The sequence below is a fragment of the Antennarius striatus genome, chromosome 13 (assembly GCF_040054535.1).
Source record: "Antennarius striatus isolate MH-2024 chromosome 13, ASM4005453v1, whole genome shotgun sequence".
NCBI classification, from domain to species: Eukaryota; Metazoa; Chordata; class Actinopteri; order Lophiiformes; family Antennariidae; genus Antennarius; species Antennarius striatus.
This window is the reverse complement of record NC_090788.1, coordinates 16,802,456-16,825,905: the sequence shown is the minus strand read 5'-3', so window position 1 is coordinate 16,825,905 and position 23,450 is coordinate 16,802,456. Positions and strand designations below refer to the sequence as shown.

Genomic DNA, 23,450 nt, shown 5'->3' with positions numbered 1-23,450 from the left:
GGTTAGCAGCCATAAGCCATGAGCAAGTAGAGTAATCACCAGCACCAACAGACAGGAAGACCCTGGAAACCAGGGAGGATCATGACTCTTGTCTGAATTACTGTCAGCAAGTCTCTTCTGGATGAGACTAGAGACATGAAAGTCACATGTCTGGACTAAAGCTGAAAAACTTGGCTCATTTTGTTAGTTGAAAAGCTTAGTTTGAGTTATCCTTCCTCTGTTAAAATATAGGTTGTCGGCAAATCAATCAAATCCGGTTGTCATCATTGAAAGAGCGCACACACGTGTGGTAGCAGAGAACATGGCTGACAGACGTGATTGTCCACTAAAACAGTTAGCAGATATGCTGATTTTACATCATGTATAGATAGAGTGATGTTATTATTGTGGCATTGCATTGAAAAACAAAATTCTAAACACACATAGAAAAAAATGCCAACAGTGTGGAGGGACATCATGATTCATTTCAAGGTAAACCAGTATGTGTGACTGATTTGATTTGCATGATTTAATGTGTATGCACCACCAGATGAAGCAGATGAGAAGCTGAGAGCTCAGCAGACAGCTTGTTTTTACGAAACGCAGCATCAGGTCTATCAGTAAACTGTTACACAGTGTAGACATTCAATGCCTGCAATTTGCATGTGATTTTTGCTTTAAATGAACTAGGAAGCTGTGCTCTGGAAGAATGCCGAAGGGCAGAAACAATTTTATTGTTTTTGCTGCTTGCCAAAGTCCTTATGTTATATACATAAAAATGGCTTTCTTATGTAACTGAGGTAAAGCCAAAATAAATTTAATTCCACACCACCTGTTTTGAACACCTGCCTTGTAGAGAACAGAAGTTGTGAGAACTTGCACCTCTCTCTGTAACTATGGGATTCAGTACATCAAATCAAGTACTCCTCCAATGGAGTGTGTTCCCAGCAGAAATAGTTAAGAGCGGCAAAAAGGTCTTAGTACGATGATGTGCACTTATTTGATGAGACAAATGTAAGATGAAACACAACCTCTGAAATAAGTAGCGATGCAATGTTAAGCACTGAACTCAGAGGTCTTAAGAATGTGACATAAAGCCATTAAACAACAGACACGGACCATTTGTTTTGAAACATTTTAATTATTACTATTATCATTAATAGACCATTGTTGAACAGAGGTACAGGTATTGGTATTGCAACAGATTGTAATACTGTAGTGCAGCTGTGAGAGCACTTTGGTAAACCGCATGTGTCCATGTGCTGCAGAGTTTGGATTCGAACAGCACAACAAATTCATTCTGATCTGGTCAATATGGCGGCACATTACTGTCCATGTGTGACGAGGAGAATAAATACAGAAACCTTTTATAGACAAGAGTAGTAATTGCAGAGAGACCATCAGTAAAAAAAAAATTAAATAAAATCGCTGCATTTCTTTCACTCCACTGGCATCTCTTCTCTTTACACTCACTACTGGAAATCCTTTTGCTAGTTGCTTTTGCAAAGGAAATAACATCACTCCCAGTCTCTGACAAGAGACAAAGACCTCAAAGATCTCATGTTCATGAGATTTGTACATGTAGATTCATCCAGGTTCTCATCAGGTTTAAAAAATCTTCCTCAAATTGATTCATTCCAGCCTGACATTGTCAAGATTTTTTTTTTTGTCTCTGCTGACTGACGGATACACATATATGACTTTTATACAGTTCTAATAGACTTACTACAAGTAAAGAAATATACTGTATTGTGAACTATCAAAATAAATACAGTTATGTTATTTACATAACATATAAACCATAATCCAACACGAACCGTTTTTATTATAAGAATAGGCTACTGTATGTCTGTCATGCTTCCATCTGAATAAATGAAGCCATGAATGAGGTCGCACAGAGCTGAAATAAATCCTCTTCAACCCTTTTAACTGTACTGCTGGTTCTCTGGTATCAATACTGTTTGTCTGCTCAGGCCTGCTTGACTGCACCTGTGCTGCAGTACTGTGTGCAAATAAGCTTCCCTCATAAACATTTTCCTTCAAAACCACTTCCCCAAAAGCATGTAAGTGGTGCTTCTGATCTGCAACCATTACGCCTGTCTTTAGAGCTGGAACTCATTGATGAAATATGTGTTGGATTTGGGGAAATGTAGTCAAGGCTTCCTATGTTTACATGAGCATCAAAAAATATCAACATGATATCTAGAGTGACTATGGAAATGTGTGCATTGAGGAAAACGTTTCCAATGTTTAGTTTGCTACACAAGCATTCGAATGCTGTTGAATTATACGTGTCAATGTGTCATGAATGAAGAATAAGAAAAAAAGAAAAAACATTTGGAAAAACAGGAATCAAATGCACCATTATCAGTCTGTGTAAAATGTAAACTGTAACACAGCGATCCATCGTTACAGGAAGGCAACGCCAGTGCTGTGTGGAGCACAGAATTAGAGCGCAAATGCAGTCTTTGATCGATCAACAATGCTTCAAACACATTTGTGTAAAAAAAACAACAACTCATTTCTCTACATGATGTAGTTCTCCTTCTGTCACAATTACACCATTCGTCAAGTCTACGGTCAACTAATCCACAATCTTTGAACTCTACTTGTAGCTACTTATCCACTCTTTTCCATCCCACCAAACTCTTAGCACAAGTCAACAAAGGTTTATCGTTTATGAAAAAGAGAAATACATTATCAAAAAATGCATTGAATAAAGAATGAATAAATAAGGTTCAATAAAACATGAACGTTGGTCCATATTCTCATATTGCCTTTCAGAGTTGCTCCATCATGAGGAAGTGTCCACGCTGAGCTCAGATCATCACTGAAAGGGGAAATAATGCGGATGCCCTTTCTGGCTCCTTGAGCTATAAAACCTGCTCAGATGAGAGAACGTCAAAATAAATACATTAAAAGTTTTTCACCTTGTAATGTTTTCTCTCTTTTCTTCATGATATATGTTTCTTGTTGCCCCTCAGGTCTTTCTCCCAACCTCTCTACCCTTTGTTTCCTCTCCCCAACCGTCACTCAGTCTCTCCTCAAAAGTTTAGAAAGATGGAATCAGAAAGTCTAAGATTTCTATCTGACTTTTTTTTTTCCTCATCAGTTTTTGCCAGTTCAGTCCCAGACTTTGAGATGGGACTGTGGGTAATTTTTCCTCTTCCTCCTCCTCCGAATAGACGGAGAAGCTGGACAAGGATTTTCCTTCCTCGCTTCCTCTTCCTCCTCTCCCTCTGCCTTCGGTCTAGAAGAGTGAGTTGGGGGAGCAGGAAGTGCTGGCTGAGCTGATGGAGATGTCATCAGAGTCAGATGGGAGGCCAGGGTTCGGAGAAGGGTTGGAGCAAGTGTCAGGGGTCAGAGGGGGAAGGGCTATGGACAAGCCGGGGAGGCAACTGGGAGGCTCCGCCCATAGAGTTTTTGTTGTCAGTGTTGTCGCCGACGGCATCATCTGCAAAAGCAGTGGCTTCACATGCGAGTGGCGTCCTCGTCCGAAAACCTGCCTCTCTTTATCAAGAGGGGTGGCCTGAACATGAGAGGAAGAGGAGAACACAGCTATTAGATCTTCTGATTGCTGGATCCAGCAGCATAGAGGATGATCCAGTATGGAGGACCAGGAGCTCCTGATTCATTAAATCATTACACCATCTTTAATTGGAATAACACAGGGAAAAAAAATTACTGAAATCATATGTAAGTGAAAATTTGTTTGTCCTAAATTGGATTTATGTGATGTTTATGTAGACTCGATTTTAAATGTTAACACTGAAAAAGTTTTAATAAGTAATAATCTCTATTTAATTATTTATTCATGCATGTATTTGTTATCAGTTTAGTCAATTCAAGTCAATAATCCCTCTTGTTGGTGTCCAATTAATGGAATTACTGGACCAACAAACCACGACCTTTGACACCATGAACCTCCAGGTCCTCCATATTGCAACAGTGAAACACAGCAGAAGCCGGACAGCTCTGGTGTTAGTGGAAGGCAGCCCAGTGGGAAGAATGACATCAACAAACAAGCACTCAAACCCTCTGAGACACAACAGGGTTTGTTTTTTTCTTTAGGGGTAGCATTCACAAAAACATTGTTTAGCAGAAACACCTGACTGTTATTCAGTGAACACCTCAATGTTTAGAGGAAAAGTCCTGATGGATAATCACTGCTTATACGAATCCGGATCGCAGGTTTATACTGGATCCAATCCCAGCCGGGTATAAGTTTCCAGTGTTATTGCAGGGTCTAATGGGTCATTTTAAAGGTAACTTCCACGTCCTTCTTTTCACACTCAGAGGTTCACTGAAACATCGATATAAAAACGTGACATCCAGGACACGTCTTTCTAAAAAACAGAAAACAATGATGCACATACTGTGGTGAAAAGGTTTTTTTAACAGCAAGAGAGGGATGAAAAGAAAAGCAAAAAGCCAAACAGCGAGACCACGGAGCAACGTGAACTATCAAAGCAGCGCAGCAGCAGCCGGCGAGCAGGGCTGCACACACAGAGGAGGGGGATGCCAATTTCAGAGACACTTTATTGGTTTGTTATGATTTCTCACAGGTTCACAACCATCTACCCGGTTGTGTCTCTATGGAAACCTGGCGTACCTTATCCAGTACATGGCCGGGTGCTGGTAGATATCCAACGACCCAGACCGCTGCATAGAAAAACTGTCTTCCAGCTGAACACAAAGAGAAACCAGCAAAACAAACTAAACAATAATTCTTTTGACACGGAGAGACACTTCATTCAAAGGAGGGAAATCTACGTAATCATATCAACTCGGTACAAAATATATATTTTTACATGAAGCTCACAATGTGTCCAATGTTATCTAGGAAGTCATGACTTACAGCAATGACTGACACTCCTGCAGTGGTGTCATTGACTTTTGGATTAGTGTTGAAGTGCTTCTTTATCTTCCCTGCTACTGACAGCTGATGATCGTTCTCACATAGACCCTCATCCTGCATCACAAAGGAGAAAACTAATTAAAACCTATGGGAAAAAAATATCACTCATTAGATGTGAGGGCTCAAATCATTTAACACAATACATACTGTGACCCACTGGTGCTCCAGCACCTGGAGGGCAGTGTATCTCTGATCCACTTCCACCTCCAACATGGATCGAATCAGCTCCTTCAGCAGCAAACACACAGCGGTCAGGCTTTATTGTCTTTAGGTCAACACTTTTCTTAACATAAACTGATGTTATAGTCACCTTGGCTGTCTCTGAAACGTTGTCCCAGTACGGCAGAGGGAATTCCAGCTGTCCCATTAGTATCTGGTCGAAAAGCACTTCTTGATCATCGCTACTCCTGCAAAAAAAAAAAAAAAATGTTACTCTCATAAACACTGTTCACAGGAGTAAAGAGTAAGTATCAGAGGGATTCACACACAACTCCTTCTAACTATATTTAAAATCCATTTAAAGGTTAACTCTAATAGCAGCCAAAGTAATGTTGGAAATTTTGCTGCTGTTGTCTTACCCTCTAAAGGGAGGGAAACCACACAGCAGAATATATGTGATGACTCCGGCCGCCCAGATGTCCACCTTCAGACCGTACCTGCACAATTACAAAGAAATAGAACTTTGTAAAAACCACGACCAACTCCCTTATGACAGTCTTCTGTCGCTCCTCTGCGACCTCGAAGCCCTTACCCTGTTTCTGCGATTATTTCAGGTGCTACATATGTCGGGGTCCCACAGACAGTGTAGAGGGGTCCATCCACCACAGTCGCCAAACCAAAGTCTCCCAGTTTCAGGCTTTTGCTGCCATCTGCATGCTCATAGACCTAATCACAGTATATAAAAGAGTAATATTCACATTAGCAAAATCTACACTGCAAGTCATAATACCTGTTGTTTAGTCAATACAGCCTCTTCCTAATTATTTCATTCTCAGTGTTTCTGAGAACAAGGGTTTGCAGTTTTTTTTTGTTTGCTTTGTTGTGCCACAGCTTCTTTATGATTATGATTAACCACACTGTCCAATTTCCAAAATTCTGGTTAGTTAGACACATTACTAAAAGCCCTTGGCATTTTGCACAAAGAAAAACAACCTGTCATTTAGCAGAATTGCCATGAAGAAGAATGTTGGTCCTTTGAATATTATATACCAAACCCAAGGCCAATGCACTTATAAGCTGATTCTGAAGTAAATAATACTTGGCTTGCAAAAGGGTTAGTGATGCTTAGCATCTGCTAGATGAATAGACTGCAATGTGTATTTAAAACTGTGTAGTGACACATCTGTTACTGATTGTGGAGAGCAGATTTGATAATACAGTATATTGTACTAAACACTGCATTGTGCCAGGTCTTCACCTGCTACATGTATTGGAAATAAATCTCTGAAGTTAAAGTGCAGTAAAAATCCACCACACAGAAATCTCTCTTTTGGCAGCCCGCTCACAATCAGCAGTATATACTGTATGTAATAGAGACAGAGCAATGAAGAGACGGGAGAAGAGGAGTTATGGCTCGGTCTTAGTAAAGGTGAATGTGGACAACGCTAGCTGAGAGTCTGACTCAACCATCACTTATAATGAGCAACACGGGGTGGCAGAAATGGGGCAAACGGAGGTGATGAAGCTGTAGCCGCTGAGGGACGAGGAGGAGACGAAAACAAGGAAATCAACAGAAGGGAGGATGAAGAAATGAAGCAGGCTGGAGTGAGAGTGTGACGGAGGTGTGAGGGCAGAAGGGATGAGTCATCCCTCTCGTTAGCGAGAGCCCGGAGCCGCGTATATAAGTTCACCATTCATTGAGAAAGTGGAGCAATAAAGAGAGGCCAGTTATACCACCGTGCATCCGGTATGGATCCACTCCGTGAACTCACCAGCAGGTTTTCTGGTTTGATGTCTCTGTGCACGATGTTGAGGCTGTGCAGGTATTTGATGGCGTTGGCCAGATTGTAGAGCATCCCGCTGGCGTCTCGCTCCGTGTATCTGTTGGCAGAGGTGATGGCATCGAACAGATCTCCCCCCTGCGGATAAATCCCGATGGACAGGCAGGTTGAGAGGTGGAACTTTTTTTTGGGGGGGGGGGCAATTTCACACACAGACTTCTGACAAATTGACATCTGAGCTTTCACACACGCTCATCTTTTCTGCTGAGATGACTTTTTGGCAAGAAAGTTGGTTTAGCTGCAAGGGGTTTTTGTTTGCTCAGCAGCTGGAGAGGTAAACTGTGTCCTTTTTCCTCACCTTGGCTGAAACACCTCCAATATTTCCTATTTATTTTTGTTTTCTCAGTCTATTTTCTGCTTCAATTCTTCAGGTTTTTCATTCTACATGAATCCTAACATCCTCTTACTTTTCCCTCTTTCGCTCGAGTTAAAAGAGTTCCTTATCAGTCCGACAGTAAAAACTTAGACATGTGGACTGTAAAATGCCACAACTCACTTCTAAAAAAACTGTCCCACTCAATTAAAAGGCCACTAATGTAGCCTGATCGTTGCCAGTTTTGCCTTAATTCAAAGGGGCCTAACCCTGACAGAAACAGCACCTGGCAAAGGGACACGAGGTAGTGTACGCCTAATTCACCTCCCATTTTAATGGGACCATCTGTCTCTCTCCTCCTCTCAACGGCGTCACTCTTGAAGTGTCTATTTCCACCTCATTCATGCACAGACTCCACTCGTTCCTTCTCATTTGGACACACTCACACGTACACACGTTCCTTCGACAGATTGCCTCTCATCTATATTCTGTAGTACTCTACGCTGCAACAGGAACAGATGGATCACATTCCTGGCTCCTGAATTATGCACAAACATTTCTTGACTCAGAAAGTGGGAAGGAATAAAGAATGTGAACACACGACCGCTCGAGGCCACAGACCAATTTTCTTGATTCCACACTGTATGAATGGTTGGAATCCGTCATTTGTTTCCCCGGCTGAATGCTGATGCTCTGTCCCCTTTCTCTGCCTCCCTGCTCCTCTCTATTGCACTCAACTTGGAGACAATGAACATGCACTGGAGTAAAATACCTAAATGTCCCAACATGCCTATGCCCAGAGCAGACGATGCATTAATATCCTAAAATAAACATGTAAATACAGCTGCAGAGACAGCTACACACCTTCACCAGCTCCATCACCAAATAGAGCTCATTGTAAGTGTCCACTTCTTCAATGAGCAGGACGATATTTGGGTGTTTGACCCTGCGGAGGATGGCCACCTCATTCTGGATCATGTGCTCCTGAAGTAAAGAGAGGAATAGATTTTAGACAAGTGAGACAATTAGATTGAATTAGATAAATAAAGGGACACTTTTAAACAGAAAGTATCTAACAAATCATATTTGTTATTGTCTTTTTCTTAATTTGCCTACATTTAGCTTAACTTTTCAGAATTATCTTCGGGGAACCATGTTTTTATATATATGTATATATATACGTATATACGTATATATTACATGATTGGACCGTATGGCTCTCCTTCAGTTTTGTAGGTCATCACTTACCTTGCCTCTACATTTGCCCTTGTTGATGATCTTCAGTGCGTACTCCCGTCCCGTGGAGTGTTCCACACATTCTCGGACCACTGCAAAGTTCCCGTCGCCTAACATGCGTCCCACCTTGTAGCGATCTGATATGTAGGACGGCACAGCCGGCACCGCATCAACAAGAATCTCAGCTGCAGGGAGGAAGCACAGGATTAAGAGCCACTGACGTGACAGTAGAAACCAAGTTCAGTTGAATTCTTGTTTACATTCTTGTGGATAAAAACAGCTAATTGTAAATACAGATTTAAGAAGGTTCTTGTATTGAACGAAAAGAGAGCACATTACTATGTCATTGTTTGGGGTGAGTCTTATGTGGTGAGAGGGGTGAGGAAGGACCAGAGAAAGGGAAAGTGAGGAAAAGAAAGTGATGAGAACAGGATGTACAGATCCAAAGTGGGACGCGGACAGAGATGTGAGACATCGATGCATCAAAGGTCAGGAACATGATTCAGACATGCATGATACTAGCAGATACATCTCCTTTGCCCACCAACGAGCAGATGGGATGTCCATGCAACATGAATTTTCCTCACCTTCATTAACAAGTCCATCCCCATCTTCGGCTGAGCTGGAAACTTTGGCGGAAGACAGACAGGTGGAAGAACCCTGTGATCCCTGCACAGATGAAGTAGGGAGGGAAGAGGAAAGGAGGCCAACCATGATTTTAATCCCAAAATATTTAGTGATCCACTCCGAACGTCTGTGACAACCCCAGCCCAAACAGATCAGCATGTCAAAAAAAAAAAGGACACTTTCAAATTCAGCTTTGATTGTGTGTCTGTGTGCTGATTTGTGCTGCTCATCTGTTCCTATTCAGCTGAGCATCTGTGTGAGTCCATCTCAGCCACACAATTTAAAGTATTTTCCATTTAATTGCACCTTCCTCTTACTCCTCATCACAGCCTTTAATAGATCATAAAGAGCTGGTTTTGGTGACAGTAATCAAGATGAACAGAGCCTTTCATCTGCTTGGTAATTTGGAGGCAGAAAGAGAGTGGCTGAGATGTGGCATTTGCATTTAACTGAAGACAACAAAACTCATTATGCCCTCCACCTCCTATAAACTCCTGTCCGGTTGTCATGGGAGCAACAAGGATGGGGAGTAAGGGTCTAGTCAGGACTGTAAATGAGAATGTTCCCTCCGCTCCACTCAATCTTCCTGCCCTCATCTTCTTAGTTTTAAATCAATTTATTGCCCTGGACAATTTCATTTTGCTTCATTTATCATAAACAGAACCTGTCGGGCTGGTCGGGCTCTTCATTTGTAAGATAAGCTTTTTTTTTTATTGTTCCATATCTGTCTTTTCTCCCTCTCATTAGTCTCCCTTCACTGTCATCTCTTCTCAGTCAGTCCTGAGGCCAGTGAAACGTTTCTGTGGTTTTATGGTATTTCTGAATCCTTAATGCGATCACTTTGCTAAAGAAAAGCGCAATAGTCCATGTGAATTATTAAGCAGTGCAGTTTGAGGGTTAGATGGTCTGCACTGTTGTGAGACGCATGAAGACAGCTTCATCAACAACTTGCTTGTGATGTAGAATCCAAAGAGCAGTCTACTGTTAGCCTGACCTCTGTGGACTTTCTTTCATCTCATTTCAGTGCAGGTGGAATATTTTTTTTAAATAATTTGTCATGTTTAATTCACACAGCATAAATCGCACATCAGGAGATGCACAAAAACTTTCAAAATGAGTGTTTCTTACAGTCATTATGATGACACCCCAGTTGCTTCTGCACAAAACTTGTTCAAACCTATGAAATTGTGTCATTATTCAGATTTTCTTCAGTGGGGTTTAAACAGCGTACTTTTTCATTGGGTTTCTATTCATTTATCTCGGCCTGAATGTTCCTTTGGTGTCCAGTCGGATAAGATGCCGTCTGAAGAGGAGGAAGGATGATGACAGAGATCAGAAAACTTTACAAACTGTGGAGCTGTATTCTATCTTTGCTCAAATGGCTGTCAGCTCTTTTACTCATCTCTACTGCTGTGACCTGGAAGTCACCTGAGTAACTGTAGCTGTGAGTCAGCCTGGCTCCGCTTTATGTAATTATGTAATGTTTTTGGATGGGCGTTCATCCCGGAACAAGAAAACCCACTTAATGCCCGGAAAGATGATGACCCTGCTGTGCTTTATCAACAAAAACATCCTCCTCCTGCTCTTTCATTTCTCATCCCGACCCGTGCATTTACCTCCATTGTGCTCTTATCTCTCATCCAGCCCTGCTTTCTCATTTTGAACTCCTATCTCGCTCGCTCGCCGCCACAGAGGGAAACAAAATACTGTTGCTGTGGAAACTGCTTCACAGAGAGGAGACGGTTTATGAGGCTTCCAGTGTGGACGCAGAAGCCTATATATGGCCGTTTCCTGTCTCTGTGTTGAGAAGTGGTTCAACCCTCTGTGAACATTGTGTCTCTCTTTTCCTGTGTGGAAAAACTACTAGGCAGATGGAATGGCAGACAGGACGAGAACCTGGCTGGGGAACGGAGGAGAAATGATGAGACAGAGGAAAAGATGTATGGCGACGGGTCTGCCGTTACATTTTGGCAGGAACGGTATTATTATTTCAAGAACATCCAGCTTTGTCTCTGTTGCACAACAAGTACAACATACATTATTCTTGGCTCGACATCTCTAACGTCTCTACTATCTCGCTCTGGCTATGACTCACACAACTAAAAAAAACACACAGACCAAACCTTTTACATCATGACTGCGGCCGCTGCTTTTCAAAACCTGCCAAGGGCATCGCTCAGCGGCTGGACGCTGCTCTCCGTGGAAAAAATGTGAATAAACAGGATGTGTGTGATTGACCAGAAACGCGGCACGTCATGGCAGAAGCTGATGTGCAGCAGAGGATATGAAGTCTGTCACCTGTCGTGTTTGGCATCATAAACTCCACCACACATTCACAGAAGCAGCACAGGTGCGATGTTCACCATGGCCTCGATGCATCAGCTTGAGTCTCACTAGGAAGCACATCCTAAAACCATTTTACTCTCTGCCACTCTTCTCCAAGCAGTATTTCTTGTCACTTGTACTATCATGAAATATCCAGCCGAAGCAGGATTTATTGGTGTGTGCTTTGGTGGAAAATTCCAATAAGGTTCAACAGAAACAAGGTACTTTATTTTGTCCCGCGTCCCTACTCAGCCTCTCAGAAGAACACAAAGTACAGGAGACGATATTTCGTGTCTGTTATGGTGTCTAGACAGACAGAAAACATAATCTATTGTGAGGAGATCAACAACATTTGGGGATTCAGTGTCTCTGCACTGAATGCCATTTGGACACAGGGCTGTTTTCTAATCATGTTGTGTTCAGACTGCAAATCTGGGTGAAATCTTTGGAACATGATTAATGCCTCAGGAAAATCTAAAAAAAAAAAAAAAAGAAAGAAAAAAGAGAAAGGGGGAGGGGGGAGTTGTCTCGCTTATATACATTTTTTAAAAAAAGCCCATCCAGAATGGAAGCAGTGGGACACAAACACACCTCTGGGACCGCTTTTGTACCATAATCTCCTGCTCTTCTGCATGTAGATTCAAGTATAACAAGGAAAAACCATCGTAAGCATGCAAATGAGTACAATCATCATTGTGATCATCCACCGTCGACCGCAAATATTTGTTTTTGTATGCAGCGAACATGATGCGAGTGGGACCCAAATGAGCATGAGAAGAAGACACCAAAATGAAAATGAAATGACAATGACTTTAATGATGATATTAACAAATGGAAATTAATACATTAAGGAAAGAAAAATACAAACAAAAACCAATGAGCCAAGAAGAGATGGCAGACTCACATGACAAAATCACAATGGAGCAACTTATCAAGTATAATTTGTGCTGTTAGAACACACAGACAATTTTGCATTTTGCAATTATTGTACATGTCTTACATGTTTGTAAAATGGCAGTGTAGAAAAATATATACCCAGAAGCCCATTGGTAATTGTGACATTACAGACTTTGAATCCATTAAATTTACATATATACGAGCCGGGCATTTAAATTTGGAGGGATAAAAGGTGATAAAAACAGTGTGTGAGCTTTAAACTTTTTAACACTTTCTTCTGCCTTTCTGACTGGCATCAAAACAAAAGGTGGACAAGCTGCTAAAAAAACTTTAACACAACATGAAATGAGAAATATCATCAAACAGACAAATAACACATACAATCTTAATTAACAAGATGTTCAGGTAGTGAAATGAGAACAGACACGTTCAAAAAACATACATTCTCTTTCAAGCTGCTTTCTCCCTGCCTTTGTCTTTCTCTCACTTTCTCTCTCTCTGTCTCTCTCTCACACACGCACACACACGCACGCACACACATACAATTTAATTATGAATCACCCAACACAAAACATGGACTATATAATAAGAGGTGGAGCATGCAAATCAATGGATTACGGACACGGGTGACTCACGGTGAGAGGAGGATGGAGATGATACTACCACTGACTACTACCTTTTCTTTCTCTCACATAAACTCAGACAAACAGGTGACTGACTGTAAGGCAGCTGCTGTGTCGACATCGTACACCCTCTGCTTGTCCTGCCTTAAATCTGTCAGTCACTGCTCCCTACATATTGTGATTGTAAATGATTTACTTTCCTTTCTTTGAATTTCCGAAACAACCACAAAATCCTCACCAGCACATATGATTCATCTGTTTACATTGTTTTGAGAGAATATTCACACAAAACAGAAATATACGGGGTCTGTTTCATGCATCCCTCTGTATGGTTATATAAAATATTTAGGCAATATAAATACAGCAAGCTAGGGTGCTCTCAGTGATGCTTGTGGTACTGAAATAACTTAGAAGGAAAAAGAATGAGAGAAGGATGGATTATGTCGAGAATGGTGACCGTTTTTGTTTTTGTTTTGTTTTTCAGGCGTGTAAAATGGGTAAAAGTGGGTCATGCTGGTGTGCATCAAATGCATCTATGCACACATACAAGCTTGCATGCATCAAGCCAACTTGTCTGCTTAGTGATTTCACTTACAAAAGTGTATTTTTCTTTGGCATGCATGACTGTGTAATCGATTCCGTGTCCGTTTACTCAGATGTGTGCTTGCAGCGGTGCATGCATGAAAAGGGAAAGGAAAAAAAAACAACAACATGGTGCTATCCTGTCTAAATATCGTGCTCGGGGAAATAGGTCCAAGCTGTGGCAGTAACCTACATCAGGCAGCAAAGTGCCTCTAAGTACTTAAATACAGGGTCTAAAAAGGTGAACTTTTTAAATGCAGCACTCGTAGTGGGTCAGCGAGGCTCTGTGGCTGCCTTGGAATGGATTCAGCTTTTGATTTTAGACATTTTTTTTTTTAGCTGCAAGGGTTCTTTTAAGGATACAGACATTAAAATTCAGGTTTCATTTTAAGGAGAAAGCTAATTTCTTTGTGATGTTATGGTTGAATTTAGTTATGCATTTGGGCTGGATGGATGAGCAATCCAGGGGTTTGGGGTATTGCCCAAGGACATCTGCACATGTAGCAGGGGCTCAGGGATGGATCCAACAACCTTGTGAATAATAGTGTTCAAATATAGAATCAGTAACTTTTCCAAGGAGCTCAGAATCTATCAGAGATGGAAAGTATGGAATATAATTTACTCTGTATGAAGTTAATACCCTTTCACATGGGGAAGTGAAAAGGAAAAGGTGCAGTTGGCTGAGTGAATGATAGCAAAATTGGGGAGGGAGATGCAAAGAAAGGGTGTAATTAGTAACTGTCAGGAAGGGAGAGAATGACTAACAGCTGATACAGAAAGACGTTAAGATGTGGAAGAGAGAATTATATTGTCATATAGCTGATGTGTGAAGCTGCCGAGTGGAGAGGAGAGATAAAGGATTGTAAAGCATCCTCCATTCATTCCATCCCATCCACTGCAGGCTCAGCACAGCCAGCCAGTACAAAGAGCAAAATAATCACCGTCGTCAGGAAACGCATACTTAACTCGTGAATTCCTGCAGAAGTACGACTGACCCACGGTAATGTCGAGGTCAGAAATGCACAGCAAAGGAAATTTGTGAATGTTAATGTTTGATGTGAAGAGAAAACAGACGCGCAAAGACAAAGGCTAAGGAAACCATCAGGGAGCGTAAGAGGCTGATTTTAAATGAGAGCTAGGCAGAGGAGACAGTTTACCAATGTGCACCCGTCAACTTCTATTGCTTTCATCACTAAAATCTATGGTGACCCACTTCCATCTCACAGATGAATGCTGAAACTCACGTACACCTTGTTCTCTTCCCCGGACTTACAATCTGATGTGCTCTGTTGCACTGGCTGACCTTTATATCACATCAATACAACCTTATCACTGATGGAGTCAGACGCCCAGGGGCCGGGCTCTTAACCATCCATTGATTCTTCCTGGCACAACAAATGTAGCATGAGATTGAAGCTACCACGCCCTAGATATTAATTCTTTATGCTATGTTAATTTTAGCATACAGAGCTGAAAACCATACACAGAAATACTCCACAAACCATTTACATTGTGTCCTATCATTGATTCCAACCAAAACTCTTGCCTTTTTGTTTCATAGAAAAACAACGCATCACACCTTCACCAACAAATAGCGAAATAACCACGAATGAATCACAGCTACAATCCTCCTGTCAGCTAGAAAATGGGTGCACACGTGCTGCCGCTTTCACACAAACAAACATACGCAGGTGGGAAGCCAGTGTGAATGCATGACAGGGCTGCATAAACTCCTGTCTGTCTGCGGATGTGGGTGATTTAAACTGAAGGCCTGTCAGCCTTTGCTTATGAGGGAAAAAGAGCTAAATCAGCAGCGGGCTCAGAGCTGCTGTGAGAAAGCGGTGCCTGATTAAGGATTGAGGCTAATATTATAAGCTCTACATCATTAATGTCAAAAACTAATACTTTGATCTCAATGTGCACGCACATGCACGCACATAACACCATAAGTATGAACTCCTTAATGTGGACTTGAACGGTTTCCAATTGAGTTGCATGCTCCCTCTTTGCACAGTAGCCTTTTCTGTCAGGCAATAAACAGCCTTCCAGTATACACAGTTTTCTCACATCTCAGATGCTCCTCATTCCGTCAGCTAAATAAATCAGATTATCATACTTACATTTTTCAATAGGGATTTTTTGAAAAACCCTGAACAACAACAAAATAAATTATTTTAAAAAAAAACAATAGCTGAAAAAAAACTGATTTGCTAGTATAAAATATGTCTCTAAATGCTTTTCACAAAAGTACATGTACAAAATGACAGCACTAGCTCAGCCATAGGGACTGATTCCTTTTTTCTTTTTTTTTTAAATATTGAATTACTTGATAGCTAGCCAAGAATTAAAAAGAATTTTTCCAGAATAAATGCAGACCTGAACTTTGGAGCAGGCTGCTTATTTCCAAACCTCTTCTTTAGATCAGATATTAAACAGATTACTGACTAAAATAGTCAGTGAGAGCATCAGTCAGTGTTGAGCTACCAGTGACGGATATACCAAAGACTATGGGTTGCCACATGAGGGGGTGTGACAGGAAAGCGACAGCAAAGGAGGAACTGCCAAAGAAAATGATCAACACTGGATCTGTGATGTAACATTAGAGGATGCTAACATGAGCCTGCCATGCTTGGAATCTCTGAGTAGCAATGCGTGAGGTCATAAATCAAAGCGCCGCCCATTCTCAGACACTAAAGATGTTGGGATAGATGTTGTGGTAGACTCTTCATATTCTAGTGATTCTAAGATGTAGTTGGCCTATGCTCAGTCACAGCTTTGTCCTTTTCCTGAGAACATAGAGAACTTGTTAAGGATTTAGTGTCAGTAAACGTTATAGATGACTGTTTGTGTTTGGTTGTTGTCTTACTCGGCGTCGGCTGAGGCTGCCCGGGCTGGTCGGAGAGGGGCTGGGAGACTTTCCCGAATGAGGAGTGGACAGCTGACTGGCCGGCGTCCCGTTCACTGGAGGAGGGAAAGGTGATAAAAAGTGTAAATGAAAAAGGAAAGGCTGATATGGAAGTAAATCTAGAATTAGATGTTCCTGTAAATCAGTGCATGTTTTCTAAAAAGAGTCACACTTCTGCGTGCAGCAACAACCTACACTTCCGCCCTCAGCATCTATCCATCTACAAGAACAAGGCAGAGGAGGAGGATCAGAGGGCGAGAAAGGCATACTAAGACAGTGAAGGAACTAAAATGCACTCTTCTGCATTTTATCAATTAAAATCATAATCCTGTTGCTCCTATGTCCCTAGATAAAGAGACACATCTGAGCATGTGAACATAATGAGCATCTCATAAACAGAGCATGTTATGGCTGCATGGCCAGAAGTCATCCTGTCCTCGTTTCCGACCAGCTCTTCTATTCCACGCACTCATGACCTCAGCTTGGTCTACTTTTCCAGCTGCTGCACAGCACAGAAACCCAGCAGCGCTGCCTCATTAAACAAGAACACTGGATTAATTAACGCTGTAGCTGAATCCTGTGTGTGGTCAAGAAAAATTTGAGATTTAAAAAGGCATTATTAACCTGCACGTAATGTGAGTTTGTCCTTGATTTAGTTTAAAAAATTAGCTATCATCCCATGGCAATAACACCCCTCCTCAACTCAAATGAACTCAAAGCTGCTTTGTCTGACCTACATGTCTACATGTAAAACTTCCCTGAATGGACAATTAAGAAAAAAAAAACCCAAAAAATCTCCTGGATGCAAAATAAGGCTGTCAGGATACTTTGATAATAAATTATGTCAGTATTTAATGTAACTGAGATATAGGTTAAAAAAAAAAGAGAGACACCCTTCTCCATTTTTTTTAGATATCTAAATTGAAAAGATGTGGTTGACACTCGGAGACAATCCTTGTTGATGCAGCAGAGGAATAAAACCAATGGGGGTAAAGTGGTCCAGGCGTCACTGTATAATTCCCCCGCTGAGATGAAATCGTTTTTTGTTTTTTTGTTTTTACAATTCTAAACAGAAGAGACTGAATTCTCACCGACTGCCACCGCATCCCGGCAATATTTTTATTTCCCTTACGCGTCCTGAAAGGACGACGCGCAGAAACGAGCAATTGTTTCAGCGATTCCTGGACATTTTCATTGATGAAATTCAGCATCAGCGTTACGCACACGGACAGATACTCCTCCCGGTTACACAACGACGAGCGTCAACGTTTGAAATCGTCTCTCGATGATTTCACGTTATAAAAACCTTACAGCTCGCTTCGGCGCTGTGGCACCAGGACGAGACTTGGCGCATCGGAAGAATAAGGTTCCGTTCTAATAAACCCACCCGAATCAATGGGATTAAAGTTTAAGTTAAATGGGGTAAAAAAAAAAAAAAGCTGCTTATTATAAAGACGTCATTTGAAGATCCTACCTTCCACTTCCAGCATGATGGCAAACACAGTGATAATCCAGAGGGGGTAAAGACGAGAAGGAGAACAGCACCTCTACGCGCGCTCCGGTGTGATAGTAAAGTGAGGTGAATGGAGACGAACGGCGCTAAACTACACGGAGAGGCGGGGAGGATGTTTGCGCACACTCTGACGCGCACCGAAGGCAGCGAGAGAGAGAGAGGGAGCGATGGAGAGAGGGACACACACAGAGAGAGATTTGATTTTTTAAAATCACATTACACATTTTAAAATCACATATTACAAGATAGTTACGTTAACAATATCCATGAGAGATTCACTCAAACATGAAGACACACTTGAAAAAAAAAAATCACATAAAATGTGGGTAAAATATACTTGAATTAAACCAAACACTGACTGAACATGAGTTCCTCATTTAACACGGAACATAAGACACTTTTGACCCACCATAGATTGGTAAAAGGGTCTAAATCATTCATAGTTTTGAAATAATTAAAATCGATACTGATTCTTGTTAAATTATTTCCGCACTGCAGTCAGATGAACCTTCAATTTTTTTCCTTCCTGCTTAGATGAACTGCCATCTTGGCTTGGCCCAGAAGAAAGTTTAGAATCTGTCAATCCTTTTTTAAAATTTTTTAATTCTTCCTGCGTTTCAAACCTATAATGTATATCTGTTTGACAAAAACAAGATCGAATGAGAGAAAGATTCCCTCTAAAAACAGGAGTAGGTTGCCGAATCTCTGACAGTCTAGGAAGCAGTGAAACATAGTTTCCTAGTGAGAACAGAAGAGAGAGAGTACAGCACAAAGGGCATCATTCTAGGGGACTTGGTGAGCAGTGGGAGGTAGTCAGTCATTTTTCCAAACATCCTCAGGTGCGCATCAGACTCTAACTTCCTCTTTATCCTCAGGTAGACTGAACCCACAAATAACGTCTCAAAATGTGAAACATCAAAGATAAATCTTTTAGGAAAGCGAACATGCAGGATGGTGGTCTTCTGACTGACTGTCTCGTCACAGCTGCCTTCACTATCTCTGTGGGGTCTGCATGTTCTGTGTGGGTTCCTATTGCAGAAACATGCAGTGGTGACTAAACTGCCCGTGGGTTTGAATCTGATTGTGTGTTGGCCCCATGATAAACTGGCAACACTCCCCTGCTGTACCACACGGATCATCTCCAACCCTGCAAGCATAATGGATAGATAGAAGTATGAAACGGAGTAAAGCGATGGAGCCTTTTGTCCAATAATTTATCACTGACTGTGGGTAGAAGCCCAAATCCTTCTGTCCACATTTATCCTGCTTTGACACATATCGAGATCCGCTGAAGATAAAGATGGTGTTCAGGTTGTTGAACGCCTACCATCTTAGATACTCTGGTTGCATAAAACTCCATGAAGGAGCTGTGCCAGAAATGAAAATAAGCGATCTCCTCATGTGTCTGCCTCTGCTGTGAGATTTGCCGGATGTTGCCAGTAGGCTGCATGCTGGAAATAAGAAAACCTTTCCTCACAGTGGTTATGGAATATAACATGAATAACACGTGCTGCTAAAATTAGACAACTAGGGGCCTAATATGAGTCAAATGTAGGAAATGTCAAAGTAGAAAAAATAAAAATATTCACTACACAACATCTAGGTAGTGGGGGGACCAATCAGCATTCACGATTACAATACTAACGTAACAAAAACTAAAAGTGATTAGTATGTTTTTATTTCGTGTCTGATAGATAATCAATATTATACAGTCAAAGCTGGTTCGGTAACGACCAGCAGTCCTATTGTATTCCCAATTAACATTAAGGTTCCTCTATAATGTCCCTGGAGTGATCTTTTTATGTAAACAGGTCTGATTGTATCTTTCACAAACTAAAATTAAATGTGGGCCTTTTTCATTTATAAAATAATCACAGCGACTAGTTTTTTGACAAATCTGGTGAGGTCTGCTGAATCACAAATCTACAGTACATGTGAGCTAGATAGGATTTTGTATGTATTTTGTATCTATTTGTAGAGACAATTACACAACAGCTCTTTAAATATGTTTGTGTGTGTGCGTGTGTGCGTGCGTGCGTGCATTTGTGTGTGCGTGTGTGTTTGTGTGTGCATGCATCCCTGTGCTTTTTCATCATTCAAGCTGAATATTTACGATTTCCACCCACTATAAGGTCAATGTCTTACGCTTACTTTGCAGACAGTGATGCAAATTTTTAGAACAAATTTGCACATTAGCACTAATATTAAACACAAAATGTACATCTGAGTTCTTCGGAATGTCATTATTTTTGTAGGGCAAATTATACAGTCGATATTAGAAAATTTCAGGAACCAAGAAAGTTACCACAATTCAACCTAAAGAGTTTTTAATTCTGACCCAAAGCAGTTGAACAGCTATCTGTATGGAAACCTATGTGGGTCAGTTCATATTGCCATGCAAGAAGAATATACTTTTGTTCCATCATGGGAAACACTTACAGTAATCTTTTCATTTAATTTCAATTATTTAAGATGTAACATTATAATGACACACTCACATGGTGCAGATTTCTTTTTTTTTGTTGCTAATTCTGTTCTGGAAAATTCGACATTAAAAAAAAAGTCCAAATTGCACCTCAAGATATGATTGGGACAACTGTTTCCCCAAAACATACGGACAAATATGTTAAATTTATGCTGTTTCACAAATACTGTACAATTCTACCTTCAGGACTGTCATTATCCCCCTTTGGTGTGAATGTAAATACTTTCTTGTTTCTTGCGGCCTCTTTAATTTGTTACATCCCTGTGCTTCTCTCTCCTCAGAGAGTACCATCATACTCGTCCTGAATAGAATAGTTTTTTTTAAAAGCACATAAAGTGACGAAAGCTGCAGACATCGTCACAGTTCAACGTGTCACGTCTCCAGCTCATGACAGCGAGAGAAAGGTGAGAACCTGAAGCATGAGAAGTGACGCTCGCCGACACCATCTGCAGCTCTTTGTTAAATATGGCTGACATGCGGAATCAAGAGGCGAGCAGAGAGACAGATGGCGAGGAAGGGAGAGAAACTACGTCTGAGGGCACTTTGTTTCTCACTTTATTTTGGTCTGTTTGTGAACAGGCATTCATTTGGGTTTGTGTAAGAAAGTGACAGAATGAAGAGGGGTGACGCACAACAACCTGCCCATAACCACACACACACACGCACACACACACATACACACATGCACGCACGCACACACATGCAGGTAAACAATGGTCGGAATGGTTTTGTATTTCTCTCAAAGTAAGATTGCCTTGAAACTGCAAAATGTAAATAAACACTTATTCACTTATTGTAATTTTCACAGATTTGTTTAGAATATGACGCTATTCGAAATCCAATAACTTTAAAATCACAGAGCTGTGCCACTTGTTTATGCCAAAGCTATCATTTCATTGTAATCTTTTTCAGTTTCGTGGAGGTCTGACCAGCAGTTTAAAGAACCATCCTGCTGACAAACAAACAAACAAACAAACAAACAAACAAACAAACAAACAAACATTCACTGGACACTCAAACATGCATTAGTTTACCAAGTCTTATTAACCTGACCCACATAAAAAATTTTTTGAAAAAAACACTGAATAGAATGCACAATCTCTGATTTGGAATTTAGATCCTCTGTTTGTCTGCTTTGTGTGTTTGTGTTTGGATGTTCATCTGTCCAGAACACACACTTCAGTCGTCAGGGGTGACGAGGACACCAGGCGGGGCAGGACAGCGCATGTGTTTCCTGAATTCTCTCAATCCCAAACATAATTCAAGCCTCAAATCATCTGTGTACGGCTTTGTCTGTCCTGGTTGTTATTAATGTCTGTGTCGACTGCATGGAAAATAAATGTAGGACTTAAAGGCTGCACCTTGGCTCCAAATACAGATGAGAATTAATAAAATCATTGTAGCTACAGTTTATAGATGACAAGACAAAGACTATATAACATTCATACAGTTAATTTCATTGACAGGGTCTTGGATTAAAGAATGGTTTTGAGTGCCGCTGTAATTAAATAACTGATGACACCGTTTTGAATAATAAATCAACCTTTATTTGAATGCAGTATTCTGCAGAGTTAATGGGCTTAAATCCTGACACCATTGTCTCGTGTAAAACTATTAGAGACATGCAGCTTTTCAGCAGGAGATTATCCTGGAGTATGCAGTGTGTTATTTTATGTTAAGATGACAGACATCTTCTTTCTGTCACCGCTGATAAGTTGTGCATACACAATGAGGATCCTGCAGTTACATATTCTACATGAGACAAGAGGATTCAACCTGAAGATGATGATGATGATGATGTAGATGATGATGATGCAACGGTAACACATGTTCCAGATGAAGCTGCTGACCCTGAACCAGCAGACGGCCAACCTCCAGTCAAACGCTTCCTCATTTCAGTCAAATGTGATCATTAAATTTAATATACCAATACTAGCCGTATACTAATATACAGCTCCAGCTGAGTAATTTTCTCAATGTACGTCATTTATCTTTATTCTATTTAAAAAATAGAATGGTGATTATTAGTTATCCAAGTGTTGATTTATTGTTTTATGAATCATATAAACCACAAATAACTTTGGCAAACAGTAAGTGTGGAGATACAGTATTCCCTCTTACATTGCTGTTTCATGGTTTTCCTTACGCTCATCTGTCATGTCTTTGTCATAATGTATCTGATCTCTATCTTTTAATTTAATGTATAATTTATTAGTGATTATGTGAAATGAGAGGAGAAACGCTAGCAGCCGCAACTCACAGCTCAGAGTATCAGCTGTTGTTGACTGCTAGCATAATACATGAGCAAACTGTCCTCGAGGGAAGAAGGACATGGAGGGCTTTTTTTAGGATACTTAAAAAAAAAACCTGCTTTGACTGCGAGGTCAAACAGCAGGTCAGTCGATTATTTTTAAAATTCCTCCTGTCGCTACACCCTGAACTTCTCTGCAATGAACTAATGTTTTATTCAAAGTGGGAGAAATCAGTCAACAGAATGTGAGGACCACTGATGATGATGATGATGATGATGATGATGATGATGATGATGATGATGATGATGATGATGATGATGAAGGACAGCATTCCTCAGAAGAGGGAAATGTCGAGACTGAATCGGGATTCTAGGACCAAGCGTACGTTTCTCCACTACAAGCCATTTCACAGGAAGCCACTGCCATATATGGTCGTCACAGACTGTTGTGTATGTAGCTGCTCTTACTGTGCTCGGTTTCTATGGAAACCAAGACGAGTCCCCTTGACACCCACCCCATCTTAGTTCTCTCTCTCTCATTCACACACAAACACACACACACACACAGACACAGACACACACACACACACACACAAACACACACACACACACATACACACACACACACACACACACACACACACACACACACACACACACACACACACACACACACACACACACACACACACACACACACACACACACACACACACACACACACACACCGTCATTCCAGACATGCTACAGTCAATGAGATCAGATGGAATATGACTCACTCTCATAACCTTTTGCC

The 23,450-nt window shown here is 41.0% G+C and overlaps 1 protein-coding gene across 1 annotated transcript; it reads right to left on the bottom strand.

Annotated features, from left to right (window-relative positions):
* Positions 1–1,153: 1,153 nt before the first annotated feature.
* LOC137605931 (serine/threonine-protein kinase DCLK1-like) lies at positions 1,154–18,013 on the bottom strand. Its single transcript, XM_068330871.1, has 12 exons — positions 17,880–18,013; positions 16,367–16,461; positions 9,034–9,115; positions 8,459–8,631; positions 8,075–8,194; positions 6,829–6,975; positions 5,649–5,782; positions 5,476–5,553; positions 5,208–5,304; positions 5,045–5,125; positions 4,838–4,951; positions 1,154–3,508 (listed from the first exon to the last, which is right to left on the bottom strand). Exons 1-12 carry the CDS (start codon positions 17,893–17,895, stop codon positions 3,230–3,232), a joined length of 1,416 nt encoding a protein of 471 aa, XP_068186972.1. The 5' UTR covers positions 17,896–18,013; the 3' UTR covers positions 1,154–3,229.
* Between the last annotated feature and the right edge of the window lie 5,437 nt (positions 18,014–23,450).

Excerpts from the sequence above, each read along its gene's own strand:
- LOC137605931 (XM_068330871.1), bottom strand. Across the intron at positions 5,126-5,207 it reads ACGTTTCAGAGACAGCCAAG|GAGCTGATTCGATCCATGTT; the intron begins GTGACTATAACA and ends TTGCTGCTGAAG. Across the intron at positions 4,952-5,044 it reads TGGAGCACCAGTGGGTCACA|GATGAGGGTCTATGTGAGAA; the intron begins GTATGTATTGTG and ends TTTGTGATGCAG.